Raw genomic sequence first — 24472 nt, 5'->3', positions numbered from 1 at the left:
TTGTTTGTCAGTTTGGACTTCTAGATCTCACGGTGCTGGTCGTAGCACATAAGTCATATTTCTCACATCTAGCAGAAAAAATTCAACAGGGTTTTTTGTGGCAGTTTTCCTTGGACAATGATTCAGGAGCCGAATTTGACCACAACAATAATGGAAAACAGATTAGCTGGACTTTTAACGGTTGTAGCTACTCCGTTCTGTACAGCCTTTTCTTCTTTTCATTCATAAAAAAATTACTATTCAAACGACATGTCAGCTCAATTAATTCCACTTGTACTAATACCCAATCCTTTTTTGTATTGAACTTTCATTTACCTTTTTAGTCTGGAGCTTTTTGACTGCTCAGTGGTTGACCGTTGTCACCGTTTGGGCTTTTAAACACTAATTTGCTCTTCGCACTTTAGAGTGCATTTAGTATGTGTCCCAGGCGCAATTTGCGTGATGAGCTACAGCCTTAATAAACTGAACGTAAATTTCAGATGCACCGCGTGCACATTGTGCAGATGCATCAAGTTGTGTTTTTGCCTCCTGTACTACGTACATCTGGCCCCGTGGCTCCTCTGGGTAGCAGGGCGATGCCAGCCACTGGCAGTTTAATTGGTTTGATCTGTTGAAGCTAATGGGGTGAAGCAGGTCTAGAAGACACACTTGCGCATGCAGAGCCTGGAACGGCATGGTAATTAGCAGCGCTCAGGCAGTAGGTACACTGACTACAAAGGGGTGGCAGTGTTTCTCCAGTGTGATGAAGCATGAAGCAGGTGCGTGTGACAAGAATAGAGAAAGCGTGTATGGTAATGGTGTGCCATCTCATCAGATGACCTCTGACCTTGGTGGGTTTTACCTGACGGCTCCGAAGTAATAGCTCTTAATAGTAACCATCTCTCTCTCTCTCTCTCTCTCTCTCTCTCTCTCTCTCTCTCTCTCTCTATGTAGTTTGTGCTGTTTAGTTAGTGTTTTCTAGTAAGAACGTTTATGAGAAATGGAAGAGGGTCTTTATAATGAATTCCCAGAATCTGTCATGATGATGGTGACGATCTCTCATATCAGACTTCAGAGTGTTGCTTATTTCTCAGAATCTCTGACTTCAGACTCCTAGAACACAGCAGAGCCAGGATAAGTTTTCTTTGTCTTTTTCTTCATCTTCCTTTGTTGTCTTCTTTTTTGCCCTCTTCTTGTTCTTCTCTGTCTCTATATTCTTCTTTGTCTCATTCTTAGTCATTTTCTTCTTTCTCTTTTTCTTTGTCGTTTTTTGTTTTGTTTGTTTTATTCTTCTTGTCTTTGTCTTATTCTTTCTCTTTTTTTCTTCATATTCTGCCTTTTCATCATTTTCTTTATTTTTTTTAACTGCTGGTTTCTTGGTTGCATTATGTGTAATTTAACAGTACAGAAAAAACTCTAGTAAAACTTTGAGTGGCCATAGACTCTCAAAGCCAAAGATATTGGAATAATGAGATAAATTACTGACACACATGTCTAAGCACCTTAGAAGCAACACTTTAGTCACTCCTGTCTCGTAAATCTCTCCTGATTCATATGTGCACTTGTTCAGTTCTAAAAGCAATGTGACCTATTTATCATTGCAGGTTAAATGAAAGCTAAATTTGAGCAGGTTTCCAATTCTCATGTTCCACCCTGTTTTACATTTTTCCTGAAATAACACGATTTGGCTCAAACTAATTTTTGAAATTTACTTCTTAGCATGTTTAACCAGTTCACCTCTCTCTCTCTCTCTCTCTCTCTCTCTCTCTCTCTCTCTCTCTCTCTCTCTCTCTCTGTCTCCCCCCTCTCTCTCTCTCTCTCTCTCTCTCTCTCTCTCTCTCTCTCTCTGTCTCCCCTCTCTCTCTCTCTCTCTCTCTCTCTCTCTCTCTCTCTCTCTCTCTCTCTCGCGCTCTCTCTCTCTCTGTCTACCCCCTCTCTCTCTCCCTCTCTCTCTCTCTGTCTCGCTCCCCCCTCCCTCCGTCTCTCTCTCTCTCTCTCTCTCTCTCTCTCTCTCTCTCTCTCTGTCTTACCCCTCTCTCTCTCCCTCTCTCTCTCTCTCTGTCTCGCTCCCCCCTCCCTCCGTCTCTCTCTCTCTCTCTCTCTCTCTCGCGCTCTCTCTCTCTCTGTCTACCCCCTCTCTCTCTCTCTCTCTCTCTCTCTCTCTCTCTCTCTGTCTCCCCCCTCTCTCTCTCTCTACCTCCCTCTCTCTCTCTGTCTCTCTCTCTCTCTCTCTCTCTCTCTCTATTTGTCTCGCTCCCTCTCTCTCTATCTGTCTCTCTCCCTCTCTCTCTGTCTACCTCTCTCTCCTCTCTCTCTCTCTCTCTCTCTCTCTCCTCTCTCTCTCTCTCTCTCTCTCTCTCTCTCTCTCTCTCTCTCTCTCTCTCTCTCTCTCTCTCTCTCTCTCTGTCTCGCTCCCTCTCTCTCTCTCTCTCTCTACCTCCCTCTCTCTCTCTCTCTCTCTCTCTCTCTCTCTCTCTCTCTCTCTGTCTACCTCTCTCTGTCTACCTCTCTCTTTCTCTCCTTTCTCTCTCCCTCTCTCTCTCTCTCTCTCTCTCTCTCTCTCTCTCTCTCTCTCTCTTTCCTCTTTCTCTCTGTCTACCTCTCTCTTTCTCTCCTTTCTCTCTCCCTCTCTCTCTCTCTCTCTCTCACCCTCTCTCTCTCTCCCTCTTCTCAGTCTCAATACCATTAACGTGTGGCATAAACCAATAATTGAATAAATAAACTTGTTTATTTATTTCTTTCCTTTCCTTTTTTTTGGTCCTGATGGAAATGTCACAGAAATGTTAATGAAATGTTAATTAAACATCATAAAGTAAGGAAAAGCCCGTCTTCAGCATTGTGCCGAGAGGTCACTCCTCCCCGGGCTTCTGCACTCCGTCCACAGGGGGTGCACATTCTGCAGATGAAGCAGGTAGGAAGCTTCGGCACCCTAATTAAAGAGAATGTCACTCCTTCCCACTGAGAAGTGCATCAGTCTCCCACATGGGCCTGCTGCGTGTTTGTCCCCGTCGCATGCTCTCCTGCAGAGACGACACCACAGGACCTGAAAATACCTTTTTATGTCTCTGTGTGTATGCGTTTGAGTGCCACATGTCCAGGCCAATTTTGGTGGCTCTGCCAAGCCCAAAGAAGTTCATGTTGGCCAACAAACGCAGCCTTCTGTTTCTTTTGCTGGCAGCCTGTTAGGCACCTGATTGAGAGATTCATATGGACTGCCCCCACACCAACCACCCGCACCCACACCCCCAAGCAATCATGCACCATGTCATACAACAAGAAGTGTAGTTTGAAAATTAACTTACACACAGAGACTTAAGAACTTTTCTGCATGTTACCTCGCTCTGCATTTAACCTTATACTAACAGCCAGTATGGAGCAGACTTGTCTACGTACAAGTCCAAAATGATTGACAAATGCATAGCTGTTGACATTTACAGACTTTCTGATAAGCCCCTCCCCTTTACCCTTATTTCAAATTTTTCCACTTGAAATGTGGACTTAAGTGATGGCTTTGCTTTCTGTTAAGGAAAAATGAGTTGATCTGAGTTATTATATATATTATATATTATATCTTGATGTATGTAACATTAGAGCGATTCAGACGTGGCCAAAAATGATTGGTACGCTTGCAATTTACTGAAATAATGCAGCATTTGTTTCTTAATAATATAAAAAATAATAATAATAATTATCTTTTCTATCATTGGGACTTTTAGTAAGTTAAAAGAATTCATGACATTTTAGTGAGACCACAAGTAGAAAAACATACTTTCAGTCAATCAACTAAACAGCCAGATTGAATGCAGATTAGTTCTCTTGCTGAGTTTATCACAATAAAATGGAAAAGAGATGATTTGTCTGAGGAGGTTAGAAAGAAGGTAACAGCCAAGCATGAACCACATAATGTCTAAAAGTCCACTGTCAAAGAGCCTGATATTCTTGTGACCACTGTTGCCAACATGATTCAGACCCATGGGACTGTAGCCTGGATGTGGCCTCAAGAGGAAAATTGACTCAAGATTGAAGAGAAGGATTGTTTGAAGGACAGGGAAAGAGCCCAGAAAACCGACCTTCAAGCTAAAGGTGCAACAGTTTCAAGTCAAAACCATTCGTCGCTTGATGAATAAGAATAAGCTGCTTATTAGAAGACCCAGAAAACGTCTGACAGAGAAACACAAAATAAAGCCAGACTGGGGTTTAGCAGCCTGTATGTTGCAAAGTCCTTCTGGCAAAATTACAAAAAACAGCATCATCAAAAAAAAAAACTATGTTAAGAGAATGCAAAACAAATCGCTCAAACAAAAGTGCATGTGAAACTGCCCCTACTGTGAAACACTGACAAACAGCAATATATATATATATATGTGTAGTGTTAATTTCGTCACCTATTTTTAATTTAGTCTTAGTCTTTGTCTTGTGCCAAATGTCCTTGTTAGTTTAGTCATATTTAGTCATTCACATATCTTTTTTTGTTAGTCAACTTTTAGTCGACTAAAAGTCTCATCATTTTAGTCTAGTTTTAGTCAAAAGAAAACTCAACGTATCTTAGTCAAGTTTTAGTCGCTAAAAGTCTTTTAATTTTAGTCTAGTTTTAGTCAAAAAATTTTAGTCTTTTTTTAAAATAACACATTATTACTGAGATTACTGAAACATTTCATTAAAAAAGTGTTTCACATACAGTATCTCAAACTGGTTAAATGTCATAATTACCTGACAAAATACACTTGTTGAATGATTTTTATTGAATGCAAATGTTAAACGTGTCTGGTTTTCAATTTCTGATTTAGGAGACACATTCACAAATGATTAACCTGTTCTGAAAAGTATTTTATTTTAACCAACACAATTCAAAAGCTGGGGCCCAACAGACTCTTGGTTGCCTTGTGTCTCATGTTTCTGTTCAAATCAGAAATAAAATAAATATACTCATAAAAACTGAAAAGAATAGGCCTACTTTACTGTGGGCCTAAAATACAACCTATTTACAGTCCGCGAATCACAAAAGTATCAGTGAGAAGTTGAGAACACACGTTTAAACAGTGCATACACTCGAACTTGACTGCACATCACATTTTTTACTTTATTGATACTGCTTTTAATCGTAATGCAAAGACCGGTCATCTGGACATAAGCTGTCATGTACAACAAAAGAGCCTGTGCAGCGACAGGAAATATAATTTAACACAAAAAGCTGCCTAGACGGTGGACTTGTGCTCAGGAGTTTTTTTTTTTGAGCGGCGTGAGGACGAATTGTTTCTACACACACACTAAACAGCCCGAAGCCGCAAACTCGTTCTGAATATTTTAAAGGCGTAACAGCTGATGAAAAAGCAGAGACAATTGTAGACGAAAATGAAGAGAGATTTTATCTTAGTTTTTATTTTTTATAAAACATTTTCGTCTCGTCTTTTTTCGTCAACAATAATGCATGTTAATTTAGTCTTTAGCGTTTTTGGACAGTGGTGCTTGTCATCGTCTCATCTTAGTCATGAAAAAAAGGTTGTTGACGAACATATTTCGTCTCGTCTCGTCTGATGAAATTAACACTAAATGTATGTATATACAGTAGATATACAGTCGCATGCAAAGGTTTAGGAATCCCTGACAATTTCCATGATTTTTATTTATAAATATTTGGGTGTTTGGATCAGCAAACAACTGAAGGACACAGTAATATTTCAGTAGTGAAATGAGGTTTATTGGATTAACAGAAAATGCACAATATGCATCAAAACGAAATTAGACAGGTGCATAAATTTGGGCACCCCAACAGAAAAATCACATCAATATTTAGTGGTGCCTCCTTTAGCAGAAATAACAGCCTCTAGATGCTTCCTATAGCCTGTAATTAGTGTCTGGATTCTGGATGAAGGTATTTTGGACCATTCGTCCTTACAAAACAGCGAGCCTGAGTGTGATTAGTAAATGATCAGCGAGCCTGAGCGTGATTAGTAAATGATCAGCGAGCCTGAGCGTGATTAGTAAATGATCAGCGAGCCTGAGCGTGATTAGTAAATGATCAGCGAGCCTGAGTGTGATTAGTAAATGATCAGCGAGCCTGAGTGTGATTAGTAAATGATCAGCGAGCCTGAGTGTGATTAGTAAATGATCAGCGAGCCTGAGTGTGATTAGTAAATGATCAGCGAGCCTGAGTGTGATTAGTAAATGATCAGCGAGCCTGAGCGTGATTAGTAAATGATCAGCGAGCCTTAGTGTGATTAGTAAATGATCAGTGAGCCTGAGTGTGATTTAGTAAATGATCAGCGAACCTGAGTGTGATTTAGTAAATGATCAGCGAGCCTGAGTGTGATTAGTAAATGATCAGCGAGCCTGAGTGTGATTAGTAAATGATCAGCGAGCCTGAGCGTGATTAGTAAATGATCAGCGAACCTGAGTGTGATTTAGTAAATGATCAGCGAGCCTGAGTGTGATTAGTAAATGATCAGCGAGCCTGAGTGTGATTTAGTAAATGATCAGCGAGCCTGAGTGTGATTTAGTAAATGATCAGCGAGATGTGATGCAATGTTTGTAGAAGTAACCATCATAAATTAAGGAACCACACAAGTTTTTGACAATAACCTATAGGTATGTATACTCCTGTAACTGTTTACTGAAGGTAATCATTTTTAATTGGAATAACTTCACATGAAATGTAGATTTTTATCAAAATTTGATCCTAAATTTGAATAGAAATTTTTTATTCTGACTCAGAGTATTAGCAGATTTTTATGTAAATGTGGGTTGTGTGTTGAATTTCTAGAATTCCTGAATTCTCACGTGCCATGTTATGTTATGTTTATTAAAAATAAAATTCTCTGTCAGTAACAATGATATAGCTAGCAGGTCTGTAGACATTACAGCCCAGTATCACCATCCTACTTTATCTTAGTTCAAACTTCGTAGAATTAGTTTTTTTAACCAAAAATGACAAAACAGAACAATGTAATGTGTGTTTAAACCCTGAACATTTCTAAACGTTACAAAACAGATGGCCGATCCTTCTCTTTTAAAGAGTAGTCCAGCGGAATTGTGAGTTTTGCTGGGCTCTGCTCCTCGTCAGATCATCACTGACACAATAAAGGCCCACCGTGGCTGAGTCGCGTGCTCCTCAAACACCTCTGCCGCCTTTATTGCTGCTCGAGTGCTTCTGGCGTCCCCCAACCACACTCCTACTGCTGCATATATTTATGCCTTTGTGAATTTTTGACCAGGAGGGAAACATGAAGAGGATGTGAAGCAATCTGCTGTGCTGGATCAGTGCCAGCACCAACATGGCTTCCCATGATGCCTGGCTCGTGGCTGATCGGGTTGAAAAGCTGGTGCCAGTGTATGCTAGCCATGATTTTATAAAATAAAAACAGATTCTGTTTAGCTACCGTGCTAGATGTGATGGTGCTAATCATTTTTCTAGACTGCAAACCAAGGCCAGAAACCTTCTTTTAACCCTTTCAAGCATAAATTATTCTGCAGAAATATTCAGTGTTAAAAAGTAAATGGATTGGCCATGAGGAAGGGCAAAAACAGTATGTCTGAAATAATACAATAGCAAATCTTTCAGCTATAAAAAAAACATAATGTTGAAGACATATTCTTATTTACTGAACACTGAAAATGTACACGGTTTAGGACTGTTGCGTTAAGCATGAAATAATTAATTATCAGTTGGCATGGAATGGACTATTTATCGGATTACTTCAAACCACACCTTTAAAATCCGGATCGAGTTCAGTCAGATTGATTGATGGAGGTGTATTCACATGAAGGCTTTTCAGTCTGATCGAGCCGTCCATATGATTACCAACAGAATACTCGCTTGCATGTACATAAAAAAAACAAAAATCCAATCATTTCTTATCATATTCTTTGCATGTTCAAGCATTGTGTCAGGTTTCAGGTAGCTGATGTATTGATTCTTCAGTATAGAGAACTTCTTGTGCACGCGCTCGTGCCTCTGATTGTTCAGAAGTGTAAACACAGAATCACATCCAGTCTGTTGCACTGTTTTCTTTTCACTCGTGTAATACATTTTTCTTGTAGTGCAACTTATGCTTGTGCTCGGTTTAGCTTCAGGTTGCGCTCACTGAGCACAGGTTCCTTTCTATTACTGCCTCGCTCAGTTTGCTTTAAAATGTTTATTGCACACTTGAATGGCTTTATGCATTGTGACAATTTAGGCTGTTCTACCCAAAAATATCCTTTTTTTACAAATGGAAAACAAGATCTGATTTTTTTTTCTCCCCTTTTCTTTTGATATTGTTGTAGACAGTTCAGTCGGTCTTCAGCGGTCTTTTTTTCCCCCACTCGAGTTTTTTTTGTTTGTTTGTTTGTTTGGGTTTTCTTTCGCCTCAGGCAGCTGGCAGCTCCAAGTGGGATAGCATTGCACTGCATAGCGTGCTTCTTTCAAGCTGATGACAGCCCTTCATTCAGTACAGTCTACATCACCACGCATCAGAGTCGCAAAGCCGAACCCAACACAAGCTTCTTCTTTACAGTGAAAGTGTGTCTTTCATTTCCCTAATTCACTTCTCTCTTACTGTTAGATCGGTTCATGTTTTTGGATGGTTCAATACGTGTAAGGTTTTAGGCAGAGTAGCAGGTTGCTTCACATAGGTGATGACCTCATTGTGCACATTTTACCATGAAGCGAAACACTTCTTCAGTCTGTCGTACTCTTTGAGTAAACAGCATCTGTTTGCAAACTAGCAGTGATGGAACTTTGATGAAAAACTCTTTCTGAAAGACTCTATGGTCTCTGACCCCATTTTGAGCTTTGTATCATGATAAAGACAGATGGAGAGTCAACATTTAAATAGATTAAAGCTGTTATGTTGGGACTTATGAATAAAAATAAAAAACAGTACAGAATTTAGTTATAAATAAGTTGAAGTAAAAGTTCAAGATTATGTGTATTAAAATTGCAACTCATTATTAAAACTCTTAGAAATGTGACTTGTCTGTGTGTGACCCAAGTATCTGGCCTTATTTGTGTCGGCGTGCCACGAAGATGCTTTCAGCTGAAACACAGCGTGCTTATGCTATCTCATTTTCGACAGATTATGCGCCTGAGCCCTTCCAAGCCCTCCAAGCAGTTATCACCTGTGTCCCTGCCTCGCGCCATCTGAGCCCTAACCCATAAAAGCTAGAAATCATTTGTGTTCATGTGTGTAAAGTGTGTCGTCCGTTTCGCATGCCCCTCTAGAGAGAGATGCGAGCTTGATCATCTACGTTAGCTTACGTTCCTCTGGGAAAGGCTCCAAAATGAAATGTGTGTCGCCTACATTGATATGAGGAGCAGGTCTGCACCCGTAACCAAAGAGGCACAAAGAAAATGACCTCTTTTTTTCTTCAAGGTTAACAAGTTGATCAAACAAAACTTCTGCTTTTCTGGTTGGCTTGGGCTTAATAGAGGAGCCAAGCAGCAGGAAGATCTACAGTAGTACCATGTGTGCGAAATATAAATGTTATGAATTATATTAACATTCCAAAAAAAGTCCAACATTTTAACTATTTTAGTGTCTAAGGTGGATTTATTATTGGTTGTAGAGATGTTTGGACATGCACTGACACGTTCTTATTTCAGTTGCTCACTGTATATTCATTTTAAATGTCTCATTACAACATATTCAACGCTGATTATGGTCCAATGATACGTGAGCAACATGTACTGTAGATAGATTTTTGAGAATTGAGAAGAGATTAAGAATTTTTGAGGAAGTCAAGTTTAAACTTAGTTTAGAAAAGGATATATAATTTAAGGACACTGAGACAAGGCCAAAAAAACAAATACTATTAATGCAGTTTTATTTTTGAGTACTGGAGTACAGTATATAGACCAGAGTCTTGTGACTTCAGACTCACTCGATCACTCACTCTCTCACTCACTCACTCTCTCACTCGATCACTCACTCACTCGATCACTCACTCACTCGATCACTCACTCACTCACTCGATCACTTCCTCGATCGATCACTCACTTCCTCGATCACTCCCTCCCTCACTCACTCACTCACTCACTTGATCACTCACTCACTCGATCGATTGATCACTCACTCACTCACTCACTTACACACTCACTCACTCACTCACTCACTCTTCTCCATAACTCACTCGATCACTCACTCGATCACTCACTCGATCACTCACTCGATTACTTGATCACTCACTCACTCACTCACTCACTCACTCACTCGATTACTCGATCCCTCGCTTACTCATTCACTCACTTACTCACTCACTTAGTCAATCACTCAGTCAATCACTCACTCACTCACTCGCTCACTCACTCACTCACTCACTCGATCACTCACTCACTCACTCGATCACTCACTCACTCGATCACTTACTTCCTCGATCACTCCCTCGATCACTCTCACTCACTCGATCGATCACTCTCTCGATCGATTGATCACTCACTCACTTACTCACTCACTCACTCACTCACTCTTCTCCATAACTCACTCACTCACTCACTCACTCGATCATTCCCTCGATCACTCGATTACTCGATCCCTTGCTCACTCATTCACTCACTTACTCACTCACTCAGTCGATCACTCACTCACTTACTCACTCACTCACTCGATTACTCGATCCCTCGCTCACTCATTCACTCACTTACTCACTCACTCACTCGATCACTCACTCAATCACTCAATCACTCACTCACTCGATTACTCGATCCCTCGCTCACTCACTCACTCACTCACTCACTCACTCACTCACTCACTCACTCACATACAATAGTTGACCCATAAACTGATACATTGATGCATCTGTTTTCTGACACTTGGTTTATCTTCATTCTAAACCCCACTATTAGTATCAGGAGGCAAAACACCTAACATCACAGAGCAGTGAGGAGGAATTATGTGACAATGAAAAATTATTAAAAGTTAATATCAAATATCAGCAAATGGTTGGTCATCTACATAAACTTCAAAAGCCAAAAAAAAAAAAAGAATTAGTTAGCTGCTCGGGTGCAGAACTGCAGATCTGTTCTTATGTTCTCTCACTGATGTGAACGCACGGTGAGACAAGACATTTATTTAAATCAGTCATGTGCTGTTTTTATTCACTCGTGTTTGTTTATATTATAATTATGCAAATTGTGAACAGTGTGAAACATGAAACAGGAAAACACAGAATGTCGGGAATTACAGTCACCCAGGGGAAACTATTTCACGTGTCAAAAGTGACTATGTGAATAAGTGTCAAACTTTTTTTCATTCAGTATTCTCAGCCCTCCAACTTTTGAGCTTTTTAGTATTACTCACCACTATCTATCTGTCTGTGTCTGTCTGTCTGTCTGTCTATCATTTATAAATGCCACAGAGGCATAGAGACTGAAACATGGACCAACAGCTAGATCCCGCACTCTTGTTGCTGTGGACAGGTTTGAATTCCCAGACAGGGAGCTAGTCCATTCACCTACAAATTAACTCTCAGTGCTGGTCCCAAGCCCAGATAAAATGGCAGGGTTGCATCAGGAAGGGCATCTGGTATAAAACCTATGCTAGATCAAATATGTGATCCGCAAGGAGCAGCCGAAAGAACAACATCTTTTCTGGTGCTGTATCATGTCTTATTCCTTGTACTGTACATGAGTCTAAGTCATGTAGCACATGCTGCGAAAGACATTAGTGGTTGTACATTAGTTAAAATAGCGAGCACGTGTTCAGTGAAACGCCTCGTGATCTTGGCAGACGTCGCACACCTTAAGCCAGTGTCGGATGGTTTATTGCCGGCCACTCTCTTCGGCCGTGTGATGGATCTGTGTGCTCAAGATGAATCTCTTACATTAGCGCTCTTTGCTGAAGTGCAGAGTATTTATCACACAGCAGATATATCTCAGACTAGATATATCACAACACCGTCCTTATATCACACTGCCAGCGTCTCTGCAAGTGTGTGAGAGAGAAGGGATAGTGAAGAGAGAGAGAGAGGAATAGATTGAGATTAAGAGCAAGGTGTGAGGAAGACGTGCAAGAGATGAAAGAATAAAGGCCAACTTGTTGCTCTCCTTTTTTCCCTCTTTTTTTTTGTTTCATTTTTTGTTAATTACACCATACCGAGTCTGACCAGCTTTCAAAGGCTTGGCCGTAATGTTTTATCCCATTGGATGGATGGTAAATCAGGGCCTAGCTAACGTAAAGAAATTTCAACTAATCCCAGTTACTGCAGCAAGAATGCGGTAAATGTGGCATAAGACTACGTTTGTTCTTTTTTTTTTTTTTTTTTTTTTACTGTTGTTTGTATGTTTGTATATTCATTTATATTTTTTTTTTATTTCTTTAATTATTTGTCTACTTTTGTTTTGTTTTGTTTTCCGGATTCATGCATGAAATTATTTGTTTATCCATCCATCCATCCATTTTCTACCGCTTATCCGGGGCCGGGTCGCGGGGGCAGCAGTCTAAGCAGGGACGCCCAGACTTCCCTCTCCCCAGACACTTCCTCCAGCTCTTCCGGGGGAATACCGAGGCGTTCCCAGGCCAGCCGAGAAACAAATTGAATTTTTCAATTTCATTTCTTTTTATTTATCACTTGAAGGTTTTTGTTTGTTCATTTATTTGCTCATGTATTTATTTATTGGTGTATTTGTTCACATATTTCTTTGTTTATATTTCCCTTCTTGTTTTGTGACTCATGTCGGTTATCGGCTCGTGTGCCGCTGAGATGGAGGTGCTTGAGCTCTGTTTCTCTCCTCTCGTCTGCCTGATGATGATTATATACTGTAGCTGCTCAGGCAGTGCATAATGAATGGATATATATACAACACGGTGTCAAGAGAGGCCTGTTAATCTGTCGCTTCCCCAAGTGCCTTGAGTTCGCTCAACACACACACACACACACACACACACACACTCACATTCTACTTCTCTCCCTCTTTATTTCCATCTTTAGCAGTTTTCACTCTGTTTTCAGTTGATTAACACTGAGCAGTCATGTGGTTTGTCTGAGCTTATGTAAATCTAACATATATTCAGACATTTCACTGTGTGGGCTCTATTTTCAAGCAGATATAAGAACAGATTAATGCTTTGTGAGGCTATTTTTCTTGCGTTCACTTGCTCTACTTTTGTCCACCAAAACATTCTTAGCACTCGTGTCTCCTTCTTATCACCGACACAAGGACAAAACACTGTTTTTTGTTTTTTTAACTTACCTTTCCTATTTCTTCCAACCTGTTTAGTGAAGGCATGAAGTCACCCCTGATTTCTCCACCCAAATGCTAGCGAATTACACCTAACTGAATTATTTGAACCTGGTTGAAAATAGAAAACTGTTCTGTTTATTTTAATGGAAAAAGCACGCCTAATAATTCTTCTGAATTATTTCTAAACTTTCTCCCCAGACGTCCTCCATGGCCATGCAGCGGGCAGTATTTATGCAGTGTGTGCGCTGGGGTGTCTGGAGTCCTTTCTCTGATCCTGATGACCCTCATGAAAGTGTGTGTGTTAGCCTGCAGGGTGGCGCCCTACCAAACCCCTATGGACTTATGGTTTACACAGCACACACACAGCAGGTAAAGATATAACGCATAGACAAATATTAGAACACTCCAAACTAGAAGACATCATTTAATATTTTAGTGCTACACTTGGGATCGAAACAAGAAACCAGAACCTTAGATGGTGGTGGATTATTTATAGAATTTGTTATTTTTTATTGATTGAAAAAAAAGCCAGTCATAAAAAAACAGGAAATAAAAACTTTTGTTTTGTTTTGTTATCTTGTTTAAATTCTTTGCGTTCTGCAAATCTGTTTCTTGCTTAATTCTTTCTTATCCATGTGTACTCTGCATTAACCCCGCCGACACACACACGCACACACAAGCACGCACACACACATACACACATATATGCAGATCCTTACTTAAGCTAAAATTCTGCAATGCCACAATTGTAACAACGGTGCCTGTGTGATTATGTAATTACTGTATTCATCGTCTAGTCTAATGAAAAATCCTCACTGTCCTCACAGATCAGTCCAGGAAGAGTGCAGCAGATCTCTCTCTGCGAGGCGTATAGACCGACTCTAACTGCCATTATAGCCATTACGCCCTCATTAGTGTATTAGCTTCATCCTGTTGTGTTGCTGTCATATTAAAGTCAATTAGCATCATTAGCTGAAGCCCTGCAGTAACATCACGGTATCAACTCCTCCCAGGCAGCTCATATCTGGACCAATGCTGCCACTAACATGCCTTTGTTTCAACCTGTCATATATATGGAGCAAATGTTACTCATAGGATGATGTTTTGCACACTAAAACAATGGCTCTGTGAGTGTCGAGTGCATGTTAGGGGTTATGTTTCGTCCGATAGGTTTGTTAAGCTTCAAACAGTAAATTTCCATAAAAAGTGACATGTACATTGTGCATTCTCACCCTCTGCCAGAAAGATGCTGAAAGAAGTGTCATCAAATTCAAGTTTATGTACAATACCGAAGGTGCCACATCCAATACGATGTTAAAATCAGACTCCCAGGAAAAGCCTCGGACTAAGACGTGGCAGGTCACACCCCAAGGTATTTATTTATTTATTTATTTATTGTCTCTTTGTTCTTGGAAAGAAACATAGACACAACAACCATTTTTAGGCAGCTAACGAAAAATTACATCATTAGCACAATTTGTCAGTAGTTGGATTTATAGTCCTGAGTTAACTGCTCTAATATAACTGCTCTATTAATTAAAGAACTTGGGGATTTTTTGGAATATTAGGCGATTTTAAAATAGAGCACAGATTCTACATCGTTTGCTGGACCTGTATAGTTGACAGCTCGGATCTAAACTTCTTCTTGCTCTTGATTTATTTGACCTTATTTTGTTAGGGAAAAGAATGACAAGAAACTCTGTAAATTTAGATTATTCAATTTTTTCAAAATTTCAAGCCTTGCTATTTTTGTTTTCTGTTATTTACCACCATGCTTGCTTAACCTTATTCAGCAAAGGTTTCTGTTTGTGTTTGTTCTCTTGACTTCTGGTGTTCCACAGAGTCATAGAAACCTGATTGACTGATGAACAATTAGAGGTATTATGTGTACAAGAGCACTTCTATGCTTATCATTTAAATGTGCTTTGTTAGCAACTCTCAGTAACATTTCAAAATAATAATAGAACACAAAAAGTTTGTTCATAACAAGAGCAATATTTGTATTGGTCATTATTTGTAAAGATCATGTGATTTCCCATGGGGGGCACGGTGGCTTAGTGGTTAGCATGTTCGCCTCACACCTCCAGGGTTGGGGGATCGATTCCCACCTCCGCCTTGTGTGTGTGGAGTTTGCATGTTCTCCCCGTGCCTCGGGGGTTTCCTCCGGGTACTCCAGTTTCCTCCCCCGGTCCAAAGACATGCATGGATTGGCATCTCTGGAAAATTGTCCGTAGTGTGTGATTGCATGAGTGAATGAGAGTGAGTGTGTGCCCTGTGATGGGTTGGCACTCCGTCCAGGGTGTATCCTGCCTTGATGCCCGATGACGCCTGAGATAGGCACAGGCTCCCGTGACTAGAGGTAGTTCGGATAAGTAGTAGAAAATGAATGAATAAATGAATGTGATTTCCCATAGCCCTGTTTTAGGGTTATGCACTACAATTGTAATTTATAATAATTTCCAGCCAGATTGTGGGATTCATCCATTAGCAGCTATTTGCAAGCTCGATTAAACCCCGTTCAGTGTAAAGCCGATTGCTACTTATTAAAGTGTGTTCTCTAGTTTGACTGAGCTGGAAGTTGACATGGCCCTGCAGTTCCTATAGATCTGTATATCTGATAGAAAGTGTGGTCTGCTGAAGCTGCACATTGTGAGGACCATTAAACAGGGAATCCAGCTTTGCCATTCAAACTCACCTAAAGCTGTTACAGAATTGGATTGGTTTTAGCAGGGGAGGTAATTTAAGTGATTACCAACAAGATGTGTGATTTTAATCGGCTCCAAATTGGTAATAATTCCACAGTAAATTACCTTTTGTTTTTCGCCCGGACGTAACGCTCCCACGGTGAGAGAATTCTGGTTCAATCAATCATGGTAATTTTATAATTAATCCCAGTAATGCTAACAGCCATGTGCCATGTTATTTCCGTTTGCGTGTTCCACCTGACGTCTAGCACAGAAATGTATTTTCTGTACCGTGATGAACCAATATGAGCTATCTGCGATATTTTAGGCAAATTGCGTACATATCATAATTCTAAATCTAATCAAATCATGGAAGTATTCTTAACAGATTTGCTAGATCCCCTTTTGTGAAAATAATCCCACTCGAATAGGGTTTAGATGGAGCTCCATTATGTAGGCTGCTTCCACAGTAGCTACTTCATTTGAAAATACCTGATAGCAATTTCCTGATAGCATGTTTCATCATGTGTGCAAACATCACCACAAGTCTGAAGTCCAAGTCCATATGTCGGTCCGAGTGTTTGTCCACGTGTCACTCCAGTGTCTAAGCATTGGTCTGTAGTTTGGTCTAAGTGTTGGGCTGTAGTTTGACCCAAGTCTCAGTGATGGTCCTAGTGTCAGTCCATTTGTTGGATCATGCATTGGTTCGTGTTTTTGTCCCTTGTCTGTTTGAGTGTCAATCCATGTGACTGTGACTGTTTCTTGTAAGTCTTGTATTCTTACATTTTCTCTGAAGTGTCTGTGTTTCACTCCATGTTTTGTTCCAAAAGTTGGTCCTACACTCAGCCCATGCGTTAGTCTCTCTGTTGGCCAGTGTTTAGACCTATGCTTCCATTTTCTGTTTATCCATGTGGTCTGTTGTTCACTCCCTGGTTCAGTCCGTATTTCATCCAAGTTCATTTGTGTTCATCCGGCTTGCATGTTGACCCTCTTTTCACTCAGAGCGTTGGTCCATGTTTCAGTCTGAGTGCCAGGCAAAGTATTGGCTCGTGTGTCTGTCTGAATATTGGTCCATGTTTCAGTCTGACTGTTGGTCTGTGGATTGGTCTGAATGTAAGTCTTAGTTTCAGTCCATGTATTGGTCTGTTTGTTGCCAGAACTTCAGCCTGTGTGTTGCTTTATGTGGAAATACGGGTAGTCGGTAGATTAGCACCGTGTTTGTCATTTTGACCAGAGAAAGAAGGGAAACATAGAAAAGATGGTGATGCATTTACCCAATAATGAGAACAAATGACTAGGCCTCATAGCAGAGACTTAAGTAAAGTCTCAGAGAGTAAAATGTGTAAAAATACCTCTTCTTTCCTCTCCTCAGGAGTTGAGTGATACAGTTTAAAATACAGTACACATTAGTTCTCCATCTATAAACAACAAACTCAAGGTGATTGTGTAAAGTCTTTCTGTCGTAAATTTTGTTAGTTTGTTGAACTAATGACAATATTAATAAAGCAGGGGTTTAAAAAGAGCAAGCAACTCAGCAGTTGTGCATGCCAGAGAGACACATATTCACTGAGGAGTTGCTGATTCAACAGCAATTTCCGTTTTATTCTCGGAATAATGGTGTGCTTTGTTATACTGGAGGCTGATTGAAGAAGCTGAGGGTGACGGGAAGCAAAGGGATGCTCATAGGTGGCTTTGATGCCGTTGCTTCGGATCTGTAACATCCTATCACGGTCGATCAATACACACACATTCCCATTAGTCCACTGAATGATATGCGTACAAATTTTGCAAAACTCATGATTAGTATAAGTAATTAATAATGTTGGGATAATTATCAGTTTACAAGTGCTTCTCTGGGAAATCAGTAATTCCAGTTAAACCCATACCACTCATCAAAGCTACAGCAGTCAGGTTTGTTTACAGTAATTACGCACAGATTAGATGAAGTTGGAGTATTAGCATGTGTTGGTGTATTTTTCTTGTTTCATTTTGGAACAATCTGAACTGTCAGATGCTAATGATTTGTCTGGTTGTTTGTGATAGTAAAGCATTCTCTGTTACTGTCATCTATGTTGGAAAAGCGAAGACCGCTTGTCTGTCATGTCGAGCTTAACGAGACGTCAGTGTAGCTCACCAACACTCTCCTGATTAAATCATGCGAGACACAGAGAAGTTCCACGCTGTCTGCTGAGCGAGAGCGCTTGGAAAGAGGTGAAGGTGTAAATAAGAAGGCTGGCGTAGTGAGAACGAGGAAGAGAGAGTGCGAAAGACAGATCGATGAGTTTACATGCGTGTGAGAGGAAACAGATGGAACATTAGATGGAAAGATGATGATCGTGAAATCTGGTGATATATACACACACACGCACACTAACATAAGTTCATTACTTTCTGGGAATTTGCATCAGTGATTTGAATAAACTAAGTGGGTTTCAGTACAGTTTCCGGGTAAAAAGGCCGATTTGTTTTAGATGACATGTGAAAGGAAAAAGCCAGCGAAGCCTGCCTCATGGCGAATGTGAAGCTATTGTAAAAAAAAAAAAAAAAAAAAAATACACTCAATTGTATATTAAGCAAACTAACGTCTTTGTCTTTATTTGTGATTAAAGCACTGCTTAAAAAATATTGATCAAAACAAAATGGAATGGAGATTATTTAAACCGGAAGTGAGCTTGTTCTGATTTCTTGTTTCTTTTCTCTTTCAGATGAAAGCAAGTTTGGACTTGAAGCTTCACCACTGCGCAGCACTCGTGGTCCCAGAGTAAGAAATTCATAATCCCTTAATCACCTTTCTTCCCTGCTGTAGGCTTTAACTTCTTTAGTAACAGCAACTCATGCAGTGATCACTGAGGCACCTTGCTATAACCTTTATTTGAGCCAGTGTCCATGAAATAATCCCACAAATCCTGACATGGATGCAGCATGGTTGCTGGTGGTTACAGTAGAGTTGCACCATGAAAAACCAGGAAAGCTTTCAGGAATCATGGAACATCCTGCTTCCACAATAGCTCCAAGGATGTAAACTTAACAAGGCACTGGACCGTTACTCTGTGACCTATTTGATGCTCTTTCTCATTATAGTAACTCTACATCTCAAAAAGTAATAAATCATTTTATTCATATCTTATTATTCTACACCATTATCTGTATACTTACTATTTTCTGCACATGATTCCATTATAATTGTCCATTATATACATTCTATACACGTCATTGTTTGTGTTCTTACTATTCCCTTAGTGAGTTTATCACTGTACTTAGCATTTCATAATTATTCACCACTGTTATGATTCTCCACTATACTTTATTATTCACTATACTACCTAATGTTTATTATTGCCATTACCATACTCACTATTCTCCGCTGTGCTCATGATTCCATTATTAATGTTCACTAGATTTTCTATACTCCTTATCATTGTTTTTGCTCCACTCAGTTTGACCTACTAGATTTTTCACTGCACTTAGTATTTCTTTGTTATTCACTACTACACTATGCCATTCATGATTCTTCACTACAGTATACTCACTTTCCCATTATCATTCTCCACTGTACCCACTTTCTGCATTTTGCTTCCTCACTACACCCAATTACCCATTATGATTGTTCACTATACTCACTTTCTCCATCATTATTCTCCACTATACTTAACGTCTACATCTTTTTCACACTATACTCACTTTCTCTTTATTATCCTACACTATACTAACTTTTACTTTACATTTTTTTAGTGTAGATTCCACACTACATCCAATTCCCAATTATGATTGTTCACTTCTTCTTCTTCTTTCGGCTTTTCCCTTCAGGGGTCGCCACAGCGAATCATCTCTCTCCACCTAACCCTATCTTCTGCATCCTCAACACTTGCACCCACTAGCTTCAAATCCTCATTAATTACATCCATATACCTCCTCTTTGGCCTTCCTCTTTGCCTCCTGCCTGGCAGCTCCATGTCCAACATTCTCCTACCAATATACTCACTCTCCCTCCTCTGAACATGTCCAAACCATCTTAATCTCGCCTCCCTAACTTTGTCCCCCAAACGTCCAACATGGGCTGTCCCTCTGATGTACTCGTTCCTAATCCTGTCCAATCTTGTCACACAAAGAGAATCTCAACATCTTCAGTTCGGCTACCTCAAGCTCTGACTCCTGTCTCTTCTTCAGTGTCACTGTCTCTAAACCATACAGCACGGCCGGTCTCACCACTGTCCTGTACACCTTCCCCTTGATTCTTGCTGATATTTTCCTATCACACAGAACTCCTGACACCTTTCTCCACCCACTCCAACCTACCTGCACTCGCTTCTTTATTATGATTGTTCACTATACTCACTTAACTTACTGCAATTCTCCACTATACTCACGAGACCCTACAGTCTGACTTCAACGTCCTAACATGCAGGAATATGCAAAGAATAGAATTTCACTGCACTATACATAGTTTGTGTGTACAACATACATATATATGCACATCTAATATGCACATATAATATACATAATTTTGCTATTCCGGTTCTTTAATATGTTAAATTGCCCTCTTTGATTACCACTATACTCCCTATTTCATTATTAGTTGCTGTTCTACTGTTCATAAGGTGATTATAATTCTTCACTACTCACACCCATAGTCCCTTTATTATTATTTACAATGTTCACTATTCTAATTATTAGCATTTATGTCATACTAGTTTTTTTCTTCACTAATTTACACTTTACTTACTTTTCCTACTATCCTTCACTGTATATATTATATACTATATTTCCACCATTATTTTCAGATCCTCTTATCATAAATCCTCTTATGCAAATATGAATTTAAAGTGGTGACTAAAATTCTTTGCTGTACCTGTTGAGTGAGGTTTTGGCCACATACTGAAATATTGAACACACACACACACACACACACACAGAGAGGAAAGTTGATGAATAGAACCATCTGTTGTACTTAAGTAGATTCCAGATCGATTTAATTTGTGTGCTAATCTCTTACTCCATTTTGGGGGAACGAGGATTGATTTTATTATTTAATTATCATCCTGTTCCACACATCTTGACCAACATGCATGCCATAGCTTATGACGAAATCATTCAGACTACCATAAACGGTACCTAGTGTCAATGACCTGACGTATATTTTTAAACGCAACCCTAGACATTCTTAAGGGAAAGATGTGGAATCTTCTGCAATGGCCAAGTCAATCATTTGACTGGAATGGAGCTGAACATGCATTTCACTTGCTGAAGGCAACACTGAGGGCCATCTGCCCCTAGAACAAGCAGAAACTGAAGGCAGCTACAGTACAGGTCGAGCAGAACATCACCAGGGAAGAAACCCAGTTTCTGGTCATATGTATGAGTTGCAGGCATCAGGTGTAGAAAGTGCTAGTATTCCTACATTATTCACCCGATTTGGGTCTGTACTCTCGGTCCTATCATTATTTAATTTCAACTCCTGTACACTGTAAACATCTAATAACTGTAAATAACTGTAACTTTGCCAGTATTCTAATACTTATAGACCTGCTTTGTAAATAACACACTATCAGTACAATACTATTTTATTATCTAACTCATGTTTTATAAATGTGTCTGTTCAATGGTAAGCTAACGGTTCTTTACTCAGTTCTTAAAGAGGGGGTATTATGTTTATCACCATTGAGTTATGTTTTTCTTTGTGTGATTGAGCCTTTGCCCTGTTAGAATTATTGTTTCTATAGACAGTGTCTATGCAAATCTGGACACATTATTCCTCTGTGCAGTTGTTGTCTCCTGCTAAATGCATGTTTTTTTCTTCATAGTTCTGTAGCCTATATAAACTTCTCATATATCTGTATAGTTGTGGATACCTCAAGCTGAAGTCTTGTTTTTGCTGTGCACTTGTACCCATGCTAATCTAAACACATCGTGTCTGTGCGGTCGTGGATCTTATGCGTAAATGCATGGCTTCTCTGTGTAGTGTTGCCTTTGCCTATCTATACTCTAAACCCATCATTTCTCTGTGCTGTTATGGTTCTCTGATGTTTCTTTATCATTGTACAATTATACATGTGTCCATATAAACTTTTCTGTTCTTTGTGTAATAGTGCGCGTGCCAATATAAGCTCGAAATGACGCTGTGCAGTTATAGCTGTCTTGTACAAAACTCTTGTTTTCTATGTGTGCCTGTGTCAATCTAAAGTTATTTTTCCCTTCCACAATGTAATGTTAAAACTTGTTTTCTTTGTGGGATTGTGCCTGTGCAAGCCAAACACACTGTCTCTCTATGCTGTTATAGTCTCATGTTTAGCTATCGCTGTATGATTGTGCTTGTGATAGTCTGAGCTCTAGTTTACTCGGTAATTGTGCCTGTGTCAGTGTGATCTCTATATTGCTCTTTGTTATTGCACCTGTCTCATTGTAAACTCCTTTTCTCTGTGATTGTACCTGTTTCAGTCTACATTTTCACGTTCTCTCTGTATTGTACCTGTGCCATTCTAAACTCTTGCTTTCTCTGTGTTACTGTACCTGTGTCAGTCTAAAACCTCGTTTTCTCTGTGATTGTTCCTGTGTCAGTCTAAACTCTCATTTTCTCTGTATGATTGTACCTGTGTCAGTCCACGTTCTCACTTTCTCTGTGTGATTGTACCTGTGTCAGTCTAAACTCTCATTTTCTCTGTATGATTGTACCTGAGTCAGTCTAAACCCTTGTTTTCTCTGTGATTGTTCCTGTGTCAGTCTAAACCCTCGTTTTCTCTGTGTGATTGTACCTGTGTCAGTCCACGTTCTCACTTTCTCTGTGTGATTGTACCTGTGTCAGTCTAAATTTTGGCTTTCTCTGTGTGTTTGTATCTGTGTCAGTCTAAACCATTGTTTTCTCTGTGTTTGTTCCCGTGTCAGTCTAAACCCATGCATACTCTGTCTGATCGTGCCGGTGTCAGTCTACATTCTCACTTTCTCTGTGTGATTTTACCTGTGTCAGCCTAATCCCTTGCTTTCTCTGTGTGATTGTGCCTGTGTCAGTCTAAATGTTCACTTTCTCTGTGTGATTGTACCTGTGTCAGTCTAAATGTTCACTTTCTCTCTGTGATTGTACCTGTGTCAGTCTAAATGTTCACTTTCTCTGTGTGATTGTACCTGTGTCAGTCTAAATGTTCACTTTCTCTGTGTGATTGTACCTGTGTCAGTCTAAATGTTCACTTTCTCTGTGTGATTGTACCTGTGTCAGTCTAAATGTTCACTTTCTCTGTGTGATTGTACCTGTGTCAGTCTAAATGTTCACTTTCTCTGTGTGATTGTACCTGTGTCAGTCTAAATGTTCACTTTCTCTGTGTGATTGTACCTGTGTCAGTCTAAATGTTCACTTTCTCTGTGTGATTGTACCTGTGTCAGTCTAAATGTTCACTTTCTCTGTGTGATTGTACCTGTGTCAGTCTAAATGTTCACTTTCTCTGTGTGATTGTACCTGTGTCAGTCTAAATGTTCACTTTCTCTGTGTGATTGTACCTGTGTCAGTCTAAATGTTCACTTTCTCTGTGTGATTGTACCTGTGTCAGTCTAAATGTTCACTTTCTCTCTGTGATTGTACCTGTGTCAGTCTAAATGTTCACTTTCTCTGTGTGATTGTACCTGTGTCAGTCTAAATGTTCACTTTCTCTGTGTGATTGTACCTGTGTCAGTCTAAATGTTCACTTTCTCTGTGTGATTGTACCTGTGTCAGTCTAAATGTTCACTTTCTCTGTGTGATTGTACCTGTGTCAGTCTAAATGTTCACTTTCTCTGTGTGATTGTACCTGTGTCAGTCTAAATGTTCACTTTCTCTCTGTGATTGTACCTGTGTCAGTCTAAATGTTCACTTTCTCTGTGTGATTGTACCTGTGTCAGTCTAAATGTTCACTTTCTCTGTGTGATTGTACCTGTGTCAGTCTAAATGTTCACTTTCTCTGTGTGATTGTACCTGTGTCAGTCTAAATGTTCACTTTCTCTGTGTGATTGTACCTGTGTCAGTCTAATCCCATGTTATTTCTCTCCGATTGTGCCTTGCTAATCTAAAATCTTGTTCCACATGTAGCACATGATTGCTCTGTATAGTTGTGGCAATATCAGGTACAATGATAGAAATAATTTAACATATGTCAATCAAAAAAAAAAGTCTTTCATTCTCTGTGTGATTTTACCTGTGCCAAATTAAGTGTATTATTTCTCTTTGCTGCCACTGCTGTCTCATGTTAAACCCCAGGTTTCTTTGTGTCATTGTGCCTGTGCCAATCTAAGCGTATCAGAACAGTGCATTTATTTGGCTGGAAGGAGAAAATGTGTTCAGTCTGTTCTCTCTTCTCCAGCTATGTCTGCCATATCTGGGGAAAAAAAGCAGAACAGATGTCTGCAAACTTGTAAAAGAGCCACACTTATACTCCTCTCCTGCATTGATACTGGCAAGGAGCTAATTTTGTAAAAAACTTAATACATGGCCATGTGGTTGAGTTAAATGGTTTTTCGCAACTCTTTTTTTAGTGTGTGTGTGTTCGCAAGAAAAGCTGAAATGTGTTTGTGTCTCAGATTGACGTTGGCTGTCTAGACTGTACCGGAGCACTGTTGATTGATAGGCTTCTCTTACCTTTCTTTCTCCATTGTACTCTCCCATAATAACACTGGGCTCTCCATCTCACTCATC

At 39.8% G+C, this 24472-nt stretch overlaps 1 protein-coding gene across 1 annotated transcript in view; it reads left to right on the top strand.

Annotated features, from left to right (window-relative positions):
* nphp4 (nephronophthisis 4) overlaps window positions 1-24472 on the top strand; it is a 165150-nt gene that overhangs the window by 71254 nt on the left and 69424 nt on the right. Inside the window, exons 9-11 of the mRNA XM_060882077.1 lie at window positions 13334-13504; window positions 14378-14507; window positions 18525-18580. Of these exons, the coding sequence (XP_060738060.1) occupies window positions 13334-13504; window positions 14378-14507; window positions 18525-18580 (357 nt within the window). The remainder of the gene's footprint in view (window positions 1-13333; window positions 13505-14377; window positions 14508-18524; window positions 18581-24472) is intronic.

Source organism: Tachysurus vachellii, chromosome 11, assembly GCF_030014155.1.
Source record: "Tachysurus vachellii isolate PV-2020 chromosome 11, HZAU_Pvac_v1, whole genome shotgun sequence".
NCBI lineage: Eukaryota > Metazoa > Chordata > Actinopteri > Siluriformes > Bagridae > Tachysurus > Tachysurus vachellii.
This window is presented reverse-complemented; position numbering and strand designations above follow the sequence as displayed.